The sequence below is a fragment of the Biomphalaria glabrata genome, chromosome 8 (assembly GCF_947242115.1).
Source record: "Biomphalaria glabrata chromosome 8, xgBioGlab47.1, whole genome shotgun sequence".
NCBI classification, from domain to species: Eukaryota; Metazoa; Mollusca; class Gastropoda; family Planorbidae; genus Biomphalaria; species Biomphalaria glabrata.
Genome location: NC_074718.1, coordinates 21,078,944 through 21,095,918, shown reverse-complemented (window position 1 = coordinate 21,095,918; position 16,975 = coordinate 21,078,944). Strand labels below are relative to the sequence as shown.

Here is a 16,975-nt window from a genome sequence, read left to right as displayed (position 1 = left end):
TATTTTGAATATTTATGTATCGTTATTATTTGTCACTTTGTATCACTAGTGCTTTGTGGCAAAGTCTAATACAATTGTTTCAATAATTTAAATTATTTGTTTTTATTTCTTTCCGAATCCCTCCCCCCCTATTTATAATATGCGCATCAACACGCTTTCCCACATAGAGTTTTGACTTGAGGCGGGGTAAAAATGTTTTGTTTTTTTAAACTAAGTTATTAAGAGCAAAATAATTGCTCTATAAGTTGTATAAAGAAAGTATTGTTTTCTTTTTAAGTCGTTTTTTATATTTAGCGTAATATATCTCTTTATCAATTATAGGCTATTAATTTGTTACCAGTTTGTTATTATTAAGTAAACAGCAATGCCTGGTCGTGCGGCCTAGCGTGCTGAGCTGAGTATCTCGACGGTCCCGGCTTGTTTTGTTTTAATGTTTCGGATGTTCCTTCAGAGTTGAAGATAGTTTACTTCCTAGTCCAAACCTCTGGCAGGACGACGGTAGATGGGAGCAGGCAGGGTTTGAGCCTGGGACCATCGATAAATCCGAGGGACAGTCCAGCGCGCATACTGCACGACCGGCAGAGTTCAGACCCTGCTCGCAGCCATCCTCCGTCGTCCAGCGAGATTAATTATTTTTAACTTAGAAGAACATCCGAAACATGTAAAACATAGGCAAATGAATCTTTGAAACATTATTACTATTGACAATCAAAATTAAATATCGTCTTGAATATTCCTTGCGAATAGGCGGATCCGACAGGGATCCGACTCTGACGGGGGCCGCCTCTGAGTTTGTGTGTTAACACAACTCTCTTTGTAATCTTGTTTTCTTTTTTAATTCCGAATTTTCTTGCTTACCAAATATACTTTTGGGCATGAAATTCTAGAATCTGTTACGTTCAATGAAAACGATCCAATTTATATCGCTCCCGCTCCACACACATACATCTGGCCTGTGACTTCTTGTATCACTTTTCTCCTCCTCGTTTGGACCTCGTTGTGACACATGAATTGCAAGTCACTGAATTTAAACGTGCTTGTTGCAGGTTTAAAAAGCCTTCAGTCTGAGAGGGAAACCACGAGGTATGGGCAGTAGTTGTAACTTGGTCCTTCTAGAGGAAGGACATATATCGTGTACTATTTAGTAGTTGTAACTTGGTCCTTAGAGAGGAAGGACATATATCGTGTACTATTTAGTAGTTGTAACTTGTGTATTTTATGTACATGTGCATGGTTCATTATTTATTCTAATAAAACTTCATGTCTACTACCTTGGACTTAAAGTGATTACTGGCTGTTTCGTCATGTACGTGTGTTCGTAGTCTAGACACAGCGCAAGCTAGAACCCACGACATTGGCATTAACAGTTACCAAGTATCTTATATCAATTGATCTCACATTAATTGGTGATTCGTATATCATAATAGCAATAAATAACACATTTACACCTCCTCGCTAATGTTATGGATACGTCTAGTAGGCACATCGTTTAGCATGAACTCTAAAAGATCGTTTCTACGCTCCAGGGATAAAAACCTGCCAGCCCACGCCTACAAGTTACGTCATACACTTCCAGGCGCTTTGGGCTTGGCTGTAATAATTTTTAGTTCTGAATGTTCAAAACATGCAAAAGATGTTAGTCCATGTTATGCCTATTGATATTTCAAGGACTATCTATTCATGTTAGTCCATGTTATGCCTATTGATATTTCAAGGACTATCTATTCATGTTAGTCCATGCTATGCCTATTGATATTTCAACGACTATCTATTCATGTTAGTCCATGCTATGCCTATTGATATTTCAAGGAATATCTATTCATGTTAGTCCATGCTATGCCTATTGATATTTCAACGACTATCTATTCATGTTAGTCCATGCTATGCCTATTGATATTTCAAGGACTATCTATTCATGTTAGTCCATGCTATGCCTATTGATATTTCAAGGACTATCTATTCATGTTAGTCCATGCTATGCCTATTGATATTTCAAGGAATATCTATTCATGTTAGTCCATGCTATGCCTATTGATATTTCAAGGACTATCTATTCATGTTAGTCCATGCTATGCCTATTGATATTTCAAGGAATATCTATTCATGTTAGTCCATGCTATACCTATTGATATTTCAAGGACTATCTATTCATGTTAGTCCATGCTATGCCTATTGATATTTCAAGGACTATCTATTCATGTTAGTCCATGCTATGCCTATTGATATTTCAAGGACTATCCATGTTAGTCCATGCTATGCCTATTGATATTTCAAGGAATATCTATTCATGTTAGTCCATGCTATGCCTATTGATATTTCAAGGACTATCTATTCATGTTAGTCCATGCTATGCCTATTGATATTTCAAGGACTATCTATTCACGTTAGTCCATGTTATGCCTATTGATATTTCAAGGAATATATATTCATATTAGTCCATGCTATGCCTATTGATATTTCAAGGAATATCTATTCACGTTAGTCCATGCTATGCCTATTAATATTTCAAGGACTATCTATTCACGTTAGTCCATGCTATGCCTATTGATATTTCAAGGACTATCTATTCACGTTAGTCCATGCTATGCCTATTGATATTTCAAGGACTATCTATTCACGTTAGTCCATGCTATGCCTATTGATATTTCAAGGACTATCTATTCATGTTAGTCCATGCAATGCCTATTGATATTTCAAGGAATATCTATTCATGTTAGTCCATGCTATGCCTATTGATATTTCAAGGAATATCTATTCATGTTAGTCCATGCTATGCCTATTGATATTTCAAGGAATATCTATTCATGTTAGTCCATGCTATGGCCTATTGATATTTCAAGGAATATCTATTCACGTTAGTCCTAATTATGCCTATTAATATTTCAAGGACTATCTATTCACGTTAGTCCATGCTATGCCTATTGATATTTCAAGGACTATCTATTCACGTTAGTCCATGCTATGCCTATTGATATTTCAAGGACTATCTATTCATGTTAGTCCATGCTATGCCTATTGATATTTCAAGGAATATCTATTCATGTTAGTCCATGCTATGCCTATTGATATTTCAAGGAATATCTATTCATGTTAGTCCATGCTATGCCTATTGATATTTCAAGGAATATCTATTCATGTTAGTCCATGCTATGGCCTATTGATATTTCAAGGAATATCTATTCACGTTAGTCCTAATTATGCCTATTAATATTTCAAGGACTATCTATTCACGTTAGTCCATGCTATGCCTATTGATATTTCAAGGAATATCTATTCACGTTAGTCCATGCTATGCCTATTGATATTTCAAGGACTATCTATTCACGTTAGTCCATGCTATGCCTATTGATATTTCAAGGACTATCTATTCCTCTAACCAAACAAACCCAAATGGGGTGCTTGATAATAACGTAATAATAATTTAAAAAAAAAAACAATGCTCCCCACAAAAAAAAAAAACATAGTCCTGAATACAATTTCTGACTATTCTAATTTTCTCAAGTCAATTTTGAAATATTTTATAATCTCTGTGTTGCTTTTTTTCGAAATGTATTTAGTTATTCCACCAGTTTTTGTTGGAGTAGACCTCTGGTAAGAAATAACTGGTGTTTTTTAACCATTTATAAAAAAAAAAGGAAAGAACCTGAATTTGAACTCACTCCTCCTAAAACCAACACTCTGCTAGCGAAATGGACTATAAAAGATTGTATTGTTATGTATTGTTTGTTTCGAATTTACTTTAAAGCGGTGACCTATAAAGGAAACTAATTCAACTTATACCACCACTTCAGTCAAGTACATTTCTTAACCTTGTTTGAGATACCAAACAAAATATTTAATTACTAATACTTAATTAACTAAATGGTTATTTTTTTATATTGATTATTGTGTTGTCCGGTAAAAGAAATAATTGTGCAAAATTTCAACTTGACCCGAGATTGGGTATGGGAGAAATAATATGTATACACTTTTGACCAGACAGACAGAGTGAGTTGATATTAGCTTTGTAAAAAAAAATATTTCAGATGCTTAAGACTCATACAGATATTCAGCGATCTCGCAATAATATCTCAATTTGGTTTTATTAATTGCTTTGCTTATTTCGACGTTGTCTAGATGTAAATGGTAACAGAGGAAATGTGAAGAAATAATAATAGGCATATACTCTGGAGCGAACAGGAAATATATGTGTTTTTTTTAGCTTTTAAAATAAAAAGGAAGTCCAATGTTGGTTTGGTCGAAATTGCGAATTTAAAAAATCGTTTTTGGTAAATGTATCCGCTTTCAGGGCGATCATGAAAATATCTTTTTTGCTCTACACCCAAGGTAAGTAATTACAGATTGAATTTGCGTATTTTTTCGTCCACGAAAAGAGGATGTATCAGTACTAGGTGAGTCCTTAGGGATATATATATATATATATATATAAGATAAAAATAAAGCGATGTTTAGCATAAAATTTCATAATATTTAGTTTAAGCTCCACCCAATGTCCTTGTCTTGTCATATCCCAACAAAAAATTACGATCTCAAGTTGTTTTTTTGCCCTAAAGAGACCTAGAATTATCGATCAAATCCAACAAAATAAAACAATACACAATTCGGGAAGAAACTGATTTTAAAAGACAACACTCACCCAACCTCCAGAAAATTGAACCTGTGGACCAAGGGCAGACAACAGATTCTGTTAACACCATTCTATGAGAGAGGACAAATCTTGGTTCTCGTTCTTTAGTCTCCTTTGAATCAGGAACTGACAGAAATAAAACAATGTCACTATGTTCTCTTCTACGTTGCCACTAATCAATGAGGACAATGCTACGGATAGTTCCATGTGAGTTGGGTTGGATGCCAACTGCGAATTTGGTGAAATAAAAAAAATAGATCAAGTTATTAACGATAGGCCAAGTTTCAATATTTAGCATGTTATATTCAATAAACAATGTTAATGATAAAAAATTGATTTTGGTTTTAAAAAATGATACAATGTCAAACCAACTTTATAGCATCTAAAGTCCATAGATACTAAATGACATAGAAAAAAAGTCAAACTAAATGAGTCAGTGGCAGATTGAGTGCATAGATACACTATGTCGTTATGACATGAAAAAAGTCAGACTAAACGAGTCAGGTTAAATTGAGTGCATAGATACACTATGTCAGTGATGCCCGAAATACGGCCCGCGAGCCAGATCCGGCCCCCAACGTACTTCCATCTGGCCCGCCGAAACATTGGCACAAAATATAGACCCCCCCCCCCCCAAAAAAAAAAATTTTAAATGTATCTTTACCTACGTTAGGACTGTCATTTTTTTCTAATGGATTACTACCAAGGCATTTAACATTAGTGTGTTCATGAAATAGGACTATAGAATCTACTAGGAGAAGTGAACGGATCTTTACTATTTTGTAGCACATGATACCATTGCTAGCCAACATGTTTGTTTTTGTAAAGAAAGTCTGTGGCTGTTTTTAAACAACAAGAACTACAAAATATAAACAGAACTTACATTTTTTTGAAGTGTAAAGAGAAAATTCAAATATCCCAATAATTCAATGTAAGTACTAGATCCTAGGGTTTGAAATAAAATAGTTGTAGGTCTATTTCATTAAGTTTTTGTATCTTTTCCATCATGTGGTCCGCGACACTAGTGTTGAAAATTTAAATGGCCCGCAGATTGAATTAGGTTGGGCATCACTGCACTATGTCATATAAAAAAATAAAAGTGGTTGTGAAGAAACAAGTCTCTTTAAGTATAAAGTGCCTTTTAATTGTGAAGCATTTCAACGTCACATATACACAAGGCTAACATTATAGACAGAACAACTCCACTAGTTGACTTCCTTCTTCTTGTTTACAACACACTCGTCACTTCATTCAAGTCCCCTAGCTCCTCGGTACCCAATACTTGACCGTGTGTCACGGTTGATCACACATAGCAACGTGTCATCATTGTGGCAGATTGACGGATGCCTTGAGGTTTGAATAAATACACGAGATGTTTTAATTTTAGTTGGTTACACTTAGATTGATATAAATATGGTTTATGATAGACGTTAATTGAATTAAGATATTAAGAAGCAGGGCCGCCGCGAGGGTTTTTGGCCGCCTGCCTGCGAAATTAAAAATGCCGCCCCCCCCCCTTTTTTTGTTTTCTTTTCTAAAAAAGAAATTCCATTAAGACTGAGCTGGACGCTGTTACAAAAGTGGCCTTGATTTAAATCCATTTTTTGTAGACCATTCCATTTTAACCTTGCACCGCTGTTGTATCCCTCAAGTACAACTATGAGCCATGCACTAGGAACAATTTTGAATATACGTGCCTACAGAAATCTGAATTATTAATTCTTTGTAATTAACATTAAAAACTGATCTCGTTATATGACTACTAACTTATCCTCCTGTATTTGCGACGATTATAATTGATGAGCTGCGGCGGGTATATTACGATGAACAGCGGAAATGATCATGATCTATATACAATTTCTTGATAACTTTGACTGCTCACAGTGTTACATTGTCTGGACGTTGGTATGTTCATGTGTTTGTTATTGTAAGTTAAAGTATAATAATAAATAAAAGCTTGAAATACAAAAGCCATCAGAACTTTTTCAACGTACTTAAACTTTCATAATAATTATCACTATTGTATTTTGGAGAGATGTGCATTGTATCCACAATCATCTGACATACACGGATTCAGAGTTGCCTACAAATTTATCCAACAACTGAAGCAACTCAGCCCTGAATATTTTTCATGAGTTTAATACAAAGTAAATAATCCAAAGTAAAAGTCACTTAAACAATGGTTTGAAATAAAACATAGCATGCCAGTGTTTCTCACATTCCCGGGTGGCGACTCCCTAGATAACAATATTTTCGTTTGAGCCCCTTTTAGAAGCTGTAACCCAGGGAGCGATGTAGGCTCCAATAGTGAGGTCCGTGAGTGGTTTTTTTTTAGAATGTAGTAAAAAAAAGAAACTTAGTCACAACTTTTAGGTTTTATTTTTCATTTAGCCTTCTTTAATTGAACACTGTGTATAGAAATGATAGAAACCAAGTTAACGTCTTGTTTACATAATTTGTAAGCCTTGTAATAAGTTCCGCCTGAAGGTAGAACTGAAGATACGGCAGGTTTCCACTCAAGTCGGCGAGGGGTCTGAACCTTTTTTTTCGCCGCCCCACCCCTTTCCGTTGTTGGTTGGTTGTCGGCTTGCAGTTCAAGACAGCTAGTACAACTGAACCGTTGTAGGCGTTTTATATTTGTTAATAACTAAAGTTTAGAAAACTTGAACAAACTTCTTTGTGAAAAAAAACTCAATAAAATTGTTATTCTTCACGATTTCACTTGAGACGAGATATAGATCTAATAGTAATAAAATAAACTGATATTTAAACAAAATCTAACTCACAAAAAAAAGTCTTTACTCTTTCATGTCTTAAGATCGTCTCACATTTGCACTAGGCACGCTAATTTTATCATCGTCACTGCATAACCACCTATCAATCGCTTAACCTATTATTACCGCCGCCTAGAAAATACACACTTCATAACACCCCTTTTTTGACTTTTTAATTACCGGTAATAGATCTACCTATAGTGATGGCTATTCGACTCAAACAAATATTACAACATCCGCGAAAATTCAAGGCCAGAAATAAGTAGGTGCCTATAGAAAAACCCGTGGGATTTCCTCGTACACTGCTCTATTTTTTGGTTCTAGTTTCTTATGTACGAATATCGTTTATATTTTCAAAGGATAATGGAATAATTAGAATTTATATAAAATATTTAATAACATTTTTTATTTAACTAATTTTTTATAAAAAGTCACCTTGGAAGAATGATTTGGCCGCCCCCTAAAGTCGGCCGCCTGCGTGCAATGCCCACATTGCACAATAGGTAGCGGCGGCCCTGTTAAGAAGAGAATATAATTCTCCATATAGGTCAGGGGTTTTCTCTCAACTGCAATGCAAGCCACCTGTTCTGAACAGTGATTTGTCAAATCATGGATATTTCCAGAAATTGGTTGGTTCGAAAGATGTCGTTGAATTTCAACGTCACATATAGGCCTATTGTTTGACGTTGAAAATCGAGGCTCTGTATGGATTTAGGCTTATTATTAAGGAGAACGTTATTTATAAAGCTATTGTGTGATGGATAGGATCTAGGATTTCTTTAGAAGCTTTAGGTTTAGAGTTATACTATCCCATGGATACAATATATTTTTTTTTGAAAAAGCTTCCTTTTCTCGGTTACCCGACAAAATAGCACGGAAAATAATATATTTCAGTCATTTTGCAAGAATTTTTTTTATAAATTGTAAAATTTAATAGAGCCAATATTTTTTAACATTTTGATGTTATTCAATCTTTTTGCAGGAAACACTTTGGATATCTTGAAATATAAATATGCAAACATAATGCAAGAATTATACTAAGCTAAAATGAATAATATCAAAATATATCATTTATTTAAATTCCAAAAAAATGCACTTCAAAAGCAGGCAAAGATACTTCCATACTTGTCAGATTTACACACAGTTGAAGAAAAACAACAACTGCTGAATTTTGTGTCATGGAAACGTAACGAGAGGAAGGGGCGAGGTTTATAATTCTTGTCTCATTAAACGTGTGCTTGGGAGAGAAGGGAACTTGATTGAGACCTACAATCCACATTAGCACAATCACATTGATATCAAAGTTCAGGAGTGTCAGACAAAGACGGACAGGAAATAGCAAAATTAATGATTGAATTAGTCAGTCGCTGCCTGAGATTAAACAAACATATGGCGGTATAAGAAATGTGATCGCAACCCTAACTAACCCTCACACACTTAACGTTTGCCAATGTTGCGTCCGGAAACGCCCTGGTTTGATCAAAGAGATAATCAAGATTTCTGATTAGACTATTACACACATGTGTAACACACAATCATCTTATACCTAACCCATGAACGGGGTTACCACATTTCAAAAACATTTTTTGTGTGCAAATTATCCATTTTAAACATTGGTAAAAAGAGGAGAATGACGTAAAATGTTAAAGTACTCTCTTTGTCTGCAAATATGGCATACTTTTAGATCTATTAGTACTGAAGAAATTAGAGATCTCAACAAAAATGCTGCCCAGGATTTTCACCTATTAAAATCCGGTAATTTTACACACATCATATATAAGTATGCGCTATTATGTATTGCGTCATCTTGTTAAGAAATTTCGCGCTATTTTGTCGGCGCTATTTTGTCCACAGTCCACGCTATTTTGTCCACGCTATTTTGTCGGGTCACCTTTTATTTCTGTTTCTAGACTTATATTTATAGAGAGTTTCAGTTTTTACACCTAAAGAATACTTTTGTTTACCTTCAAAGCTATTTCTTGAAGTCTGTGCCTTTTCTCTGATTGTGCTAAAGCGGCAACCAGACGAAATAGTCGACTTGATGAAAGTAATTCTGGAGAACTGGATAGTAAAACAATCATTGTTAAGTACTAAGTAGTATCAGGAGTATTTGTAACGCTAGTGTCATTTATTAAATGTATCAATTAGGCTATGTATTTATTTATGGATGGCCCTGCTACGTCTAGAGGTTTTATCAGAGAACCATAGACCATACTTGGGACATACAAATAGAGACAAAACACGCTGAGAGAAGGAAATGTAAGGGGAGAGGTAACGAAAGTAGAAAACAAAAACAAAAAACAAAAAAAACAATTCTGTGAGTATAAATAAGTAGATTAATAAAAAAAAACTTGATAGTATGAATATGTGTGTTCTATGTGTGTTCTATGTGTGTTCTTTGTGTGCCCTATGTGTGCCCTTATTGTTTTTGTGTGACTTCGCTGTGTGTTCCAATATTCAATGAAGCATTAACTTCGAATCTTACTCCTGCGTTGAGTGTCTTGATTTGTTTACCACATTCGACTGCATTTAAAAAGTCAAGTAACTCCTCACTATCACTCGTAAGAGTAGGCCTACTTAGGCACTAGACGCCAAAACCAGAAGCAATCCGTGACCTTTAAAACACCAGCGTGATGGTCTGAACTACACGTACATATACATCTACCTAAAGTGAAATGGGAAGGACCAACAAAAAATGAGATTCTATCAATGACCACCGCCTGGTATTCTAAATTGAAATTTAAAGGACCAACAAAAAATGAGATTCTATCAACGACCACCGCCTGGTATTCTAAATTGAAATTTAAAGGACCAACAAAAATGAGATTCTATCAATGACCACCGCCTGTATTCTAAATTGAAATTTAAAGGACCAACAAAAAATGAGATTCTTATGCCTAATTTCGATGGGCCTATTCTGCCCATCCAAGATAGAGTGATTGAATGATTGATTTGTGTGAAAAATGTTTGCTTAATCTACATCGGACTAACCAGATAGATGCAACGGGTACAATGGCTGCTCGTGACATATCTTTTATTTGGCCTATTGCATTGAAAACTCTTAAAAGAATAATGGCAGAATGAAAAAAAAAGTTTTAAATCAGTATTTTTATTGTCTTAATTTTTTCTTAAGCTGGTAAAACATTGTAATACATTACAATATAGGCCTAATGGTTCAAAAATATTTACCTGGCAAACAGAAAGCCCCATGAAGAAGGCTTCAACACATTACTTTGAACAGTCTCCAAGATAAAATGCTCAAAGAGTTGCTTTACTTCTTGCAAGATAACTGGGTCAACAAAATCCAATATTACTTTCAAGTCCTCACTCGACGACGTCATGTCAACAGACGAACCCAAGTATTGTCTAAAAATAGAACACCAACTTAAGACTTCGATTACTATAAAAAAAATTCTCTTAATATAGTATAAAGTATTAATTTGTAATTTTGACCAGTACCCTATTCCTTTTTTTAAACAAAAATGTCGATACCCCCCTCCCCCCCACACACACACTTTAAAAAAACAGAGTGAAAATAAAACTTATATCTTGCCAATTGAATTTGACAGTCGAACTACAATGGTGATTTCTAACAAAGAACATTTGCACAAGAGTGTGCGTGAAATTTCACCCAACTTTCAGATCTAAATGGCATCCTGTTTACACTTTCTAGAGGTCAAAGTTGAGGATGTTCCGAGACAGAAAGAGTTTATTAAGCTCATTAAAAGCGATGCAGCTAAAATGATTGCTTTTCAATCATTGTCAGTTCAACAATTCTGGATCACGTGTTTGCAGACATATCCCATATTGAGATTGTGTTGCGTCTTCTTCGTCCAGTTCCAACTGTAGGCTTATATCTTGACAAAGCAAGGTTCTCCAGCATATTAGTTATTAAGTCTAAATAAATAAGTAGATGATGTTGAAAATGACATTCATTGTGATCTTACAAAGACTTCCACAAGAATCCAACCTTCGCACTAACGATTGTCACACAAGTATGCACAAGAATAGGCCGAAAACGCAATAGAAAAGTTAATAAATGCAAGTTAAAAAATACAGTTGAGGGTCGCTGTCTAGTGAGAAATCGCATTGGAGGTCGCGGTAACAAAAAGATTGAGAACCACTGTCCTAGACATAATCGCTAACTGATCACCGCTAAGAGCGAAAAATAGCAAGATCAAATCTTTGTATTTATTTTTTTTATTTTCGTAAAATAATGCTTGTAATTGAAGGATTACAAGATTACAAAGAGAGTTTGTGTCATCACACCAACTAAGAGGCGGCACCCATCAAGTGGACCAGTTATATTCAAACCATAGTCCTGTTTTGATCGTTGAAAGTAATAAATTAAAAAAAAACATTAAGCACTAAAATAATAATAATAAAAATATTAAATTAAATTAATTTATACAATTTTGAAGTTTAAATCTTTCAAAATGAATTTGTATCAAACATAAGTACTTTTTCAATTACAAGTTGTTGTTTTAAAGTTCCCCTTTCAGACCTAGTGATCTATGGGGCAGATGATGTAAAGGTGATCGGTTTCTAGGGTCCATGGTTAACGAAGGTGTCCTGTGGCCAGCATAACGACCAACCATCTTTACTTTTCCCCATTAGAGCTGAAGATCCCGAAGATTCGAACCCAGGACCTCCAGTTCGGAAGCCTAGCACTTAACTACTCAGCCATCGCGCCTCCATATATTCATTTAGAGTATTCTTATATTTTTTTAAAATAATAATCATTAACCTTATCCATACATTCAAAATTAATAACATGTTACTTGTAATAAAAAGAAAGTAAAAAAGATTTATTCTTCTTACAAAATTAAATAAATTGGCAACACGAAAAAAAAATATTCTTGACCTACTTTAGATAGTGAACTAGAAACGACTTAGATAGTGAACTAGAAACGACTTAGGTCACACAAACTAAGGCTTTTCCCCTCGCAAATAAAAATTAATATCTCCCCTTCCATTTGTCATACAAACTAGATCTAGATCTAGAACTAACTAGTTTTATTTTTATTATTTAAATTATAAATATATTTAGTGTCACGAGTCGATACTGTGACCTATTTCGACCAGTCTCTAGAAGCCCATGTCAAGGCAGTGCTGACCAGAGTAAACAAGTTAATTTTAGTCATCCAATCAAAGAAAGAGGTTAAGGAATAAAATAGCATAGGTCAGCTTCTAAAAGGTCACAGTTAATAAAATAATTAGGGGAGAAGTTTCCATGATTCTGGAAAGTACAATTGAGAAAAGTATAAATTAGGGGAAAGTCAGTTAGTCGGGGTCCTCGCATTGTAACGGTGTTTGCTTAGTAACGGTCTTGTGTTAGTATGAGTTTAAACATTTGCGGGTCCATTAGTTGAAGTTGCATTAGTTGAAGTTATATTTGTTGTAGTTTTGTTGTATCTTTAAGTTTTTATTTTATGAAGAATCAAGTGAAGTTGTTATTGAATTGAGAAGTTAGTTGTATATGTAATCTGAGAAGTTAATTAAAGAAAGGTTTGAGAGAATATAGATGTTTCTTCAGTGAATTATCAAATTATTAATATAATCTGCGGCGTGTGATGAAATCTGTTTCAGCAACAATTAATATAAGAAACATTACTAAGAAATAAATAAACAGTAATCTTCACATTTAGATCTGGGCTCTTTTTAGTCTTATCTATGAAAGTAGTTTTTTTTTAACTTACAAACTAAAACGAAGTTCGTATCAAAATTCTTTTTTAAAAACAACATTTCAATCACTATTTCATTCAATGAGTTAGTTATTAAATGGAAAATATATTTTATAATAATACATTAATACTTTTTCTATTGTAACCTTAGATGCACATTTTTTTGTACCAATGCGCAAATCTATGAATAAAGCTTGATTTATTAATGAAGAAGTCTGTGACCATTTTAAGACCTGCCTCCCCTGAAGTTTTCCATTTGAAAGTGGTGTAATTTTATTTTGAAAAATCTGCTTATATAATTTAAAAAATTAGATGGTTCCCTTTCGGAAAAGAAAAAAGTAGCCGTTGCATCAAAAATTTGAATGATCTAAAATATCATGATGTTTGATTTTCATTTTCTCTTCTAGTTTCTGAGATCTAAACGGGACAGACGGACGGACAGGCAGGCCACACAAAACTAATAGCCTCTATTCCCCTTTTGGGGGACGCTAAAAATGATAGCACGAAACTAGGACTTCTTGTATATTATTTCTTTTTTCCTAAGTGACCTCTTTAAACTTACCTTACGTCACTTCCGCTTTCCCTTAAGAGACGCTGACTAAAAAAAAAATTATCCTAATAGCATAAAAAGCTAGGTCTAGACCATAGACTTATATACTACTCTAGACTGGACATGGAGATTTTTTAACACTACAAAAAATATCGTGAAAATATTTTAGAAAGTTCGATCAAGGCGATGTTTTGTAAAGTAGTTAGCCAAGGTAAAGTCTGTGTTTTTTTTCAACCCTAACCTATGTAACATTTAGTTTAATTTTTAGATCTAGATCTAGTAATTCAACATAAAAAGAGTACTCTCGTCTCACAATTATTATTTTGCAATTTTTAGATACATAATCTAGAAAGATCTATGTAATCAATCTATTTAGATCAAAATGTGCATAAGATGATTTAAATCAACATGAAATATTTCGATCTAGGATTTTTGAAACATTATCTCAATGGAAACAATCAGGAAATGGCTTTGTTTCATAGATCTATATTTACGTGTATATCCAAGAAATGATTCTGCATTATTTCTAAACTTTGAAAACTAAAGATCATTACTTTTCTAAGACAGAAAAGATTGATTGGGGCGACTCCCCTTAGAGCTGAAAAAAGAGTTTACGTACATAAAAAACTTTATATGTATAGGTCTGTGAATCGATCAATCGCGGATAAGAATTTATTTCCGGTTCCCAGTCTTATCTTATCTTATATAATACAGACGTTACTTCAAAAAAGAAGACGTTACTTCAAAAAAGAAGATGATTACGTCCTACGCGTCATGCATTTAGTAATGCATATTAACCAATGACAAGTCACTGGTTTTACTGGCTAGCTCAGGCAACCCATTCCATGCTCTAATAGCACTAGGGAAGAAGGAGTATTTGTACAAATTTGTCCTAGCTTATGGGACGAGGAATGTGCCTTTATCTTTGTGTCTTTCAGAGTATTTTATTAAATTTTGTTTTGTATTTTGAAGATTATGGTTCAGTGTTTTATGTATAATTGCTACTTTACTTTTGAGTCTTCTGTCCTGAAGGCTTTCTAAATTTAGTGATTTTACTAAAGGTGTTACTCTAGTAAAATGTGAATATTCGTTTGTTATGAATCTCACTGCTCTATTTTGTGTCTGTTCCAGTTTCTTAATGCTTTCTTAAGTTGAGGGGTCCCAAACGGAGGATGCATATTCTATTATTGGCCTAACCAAGGTTAAATAACATTTTAGTTTTATGTTCTTATTGGATTTATAGAAATTTCTTTTAATAAACCCTAATGCTTTGTTTGATTTTTTTTGTAGTTTCATTAATATGTGGATTCCACGACAGTTTTTCATTTATTATAACACCTAGGTATTTTGCGTTTTTAGTCTGTGTTTCTTGTTTGACATGAATAAGATAAGTGGAATTAATTTGTTTAAGTTTTTTTTTGTTACTCTTAACAACTGACACTTTTCTGGGTGGAAAGACATGCTCCAATTTAATTTCCATTTCTGTAATTTATCTAATTCTCTTTGTAAAATATCTGTATCCTGTGTTGTTTTTATTGTTCTATATTTTATGCAATCGTCTGCAAATAATCTGACTTTTGTTTCTGAAGTAATGCTATTTAGTAAATCATTTATGTAAATTAAAAATAGTAAAGGTAAACCTTGAGGTAAACCTGAGTTTACCGTTATTTGTGTTGATTTAGAGCCATTTATTATTACGGTTTGTTCTCTCCCTATCAGAAAATCTTTAATTCACTAATGCAGTGGACCATTAATGCCGAAATATTTTAATTTTTTAAGCAAACCATGGCGGTGAACTTTGTCAAAAGCCTTGGAAAAATCTAGTAAAATAGCATCTATTTGTTCACTATTTTCTAAACCTTTTGAAAAATCATCAATTAGTCCTATTAGTTGTGTTTCACATGATCTATATTTCCTAAAGCCATGTTGGTATGGGGTGAGGACATTATGTTTGTCTAAGTGGTTTATGATGTTACTTCATATTATATGTTCTAGCATTTTACATGTGATGCTGGTAAATGATACTGGTCTGTAGTTTCCTGGGTCAGATTTTTCTCCTTTTTTGAATGGGGTGACATTAGCTTCTTTCCAGTCCTTTGGTACTCTGCCCTGGTTAAGCGATGCCTGAAAGAGTATTTTGAACACTGGGGCTAGCTCATTGCTTAGTTCTTTGAGTAATCTAGCTGGAATACCATCAGGTCCAGAAGCTTTATTTAGTTTGATTTTGGCTAATAGTTTTTGGATTACATTTTCTTGTACTACTATATCTTCTATGTTGTCTACTTGGTTCAAATTAAGTAATATGTCTTTGTCTCCTGGGGCTGAGAATGCTGATGCAAAGTATTTGTTTAGGATGTTTGCTTTAGTTTCATTATCATTATGTATTATGTTATGCTCATCTTTTAATGGCGCTATGCCTGTTGTTTCCATTTTCTTAGACTTAATGTATGACCATAGGTTTTTGTTGTTATCTTTAGATATTACATTGTTTATGTATTCACTCTAGTATAATAAATAAGTCTATGATCTAGACCTATTGTCATTTCGCTACATTTAAAAGCAGTAAAAAAAAAAACAGCAACCAAATTGATATTTCTTTTTATTTGGAGAACAAAATACCAAAATAAATGTCCAGTGGGAACAGGAATGTAGCATTTAATTGGAGCCTTCGGAAAAAGCATTTTTTCCCTCTAGGCGGAACGGCCATAATAAAGAATATAGGGCCCAGGAAAAAATCAACGGGAGTAGCCGGTACTACTAGTCGACTCATATTCTCACACAGATACAATAATAAGAAGACAGAATAACATAACCCAGTTATATTGTTGATTTTTTTTTTTTTTTTTTTTTTTTTTTTTTTTACAAAACTTATATCAACTCAGTCTGTAGGTTTGTAAAAGTTTGTACACGTTATTTCTCCCACACCCAATCTCGGATCAAGCTGAAGTATTACACAATTATTTGTTTTACTTGATAACACAAGAATCAATTTTTAAAAATGTAACAATTAGTTAATTAACAATCGGTGATTAATTATTTTGTTTGGTATTTTAAACTAGGGAATGAAATTGTACTTGACTGATGTGGTGGTATAAGATGAATTAGTCCCCTTTATTAAAAAACACAAAATGAACAACACAATTTCTTAAGACAAGAAATAGATTTGTACGCCCACAGGCCTTAGCCTATATTAAGTGTTCTTTAAATCAATAAGTCAATATAAACTAGTTTCTTCGAACTAGTCTACAATGAAAACTCAAAAGAGAAAGAAATATTCTGCATATTGAACGTTTAAACTGTCTACAGGCAACTGCTATAGAAGATCAAAGTAATTCATAAT

General features: G+C 33.7%; 1 protein-coding gene across 3 annotated transcripts in view; it reads right to left on the bottom strand.

Moving 5' to 3' along the window:
- The window catches only part of LOC106071640 (uncharacterized), a 31,840-nt gene that overhangs the window by 12,560 nt on the left and 2,305 nt on the right, over window positions 1-16,975 (bottom strand). The window contains exons 1-4 of one of the 3 annotated variants that reach the window (XM_056039547.1): window positions 13,648-13,770; window positions 10,591-10,767; window positions 9,366-9,462; window positions 4,637-4,855 (exon numbers count right to left, since the gene is read on the bottom strand). In XM_056039547.1, the coding sequence (XP_055895522.1) occupies window positions 4,688-4,855; window positions 9,366-9,462; window positions 10,591-10,742 (417 nt within the window). In that variant the 5' untranslated portion in view covers window positions 10,743-10,767; window positions 13,648-13,770 and the 3' untranslated portion in view covers window positions 4,637-4,687. Of the gene's footprint in view, window positions 1-4,636; window positions 4,856-9,365; window positions 9,463-10,590; window positions 10,768-12,269; window positions 12,365-13,647; window positions 13,771-16,975 lie in introns of those variants that run through there. The other 2 variants (XM_056039546.1, XM_013231790.2) reach the window with 2 other exon arrangements.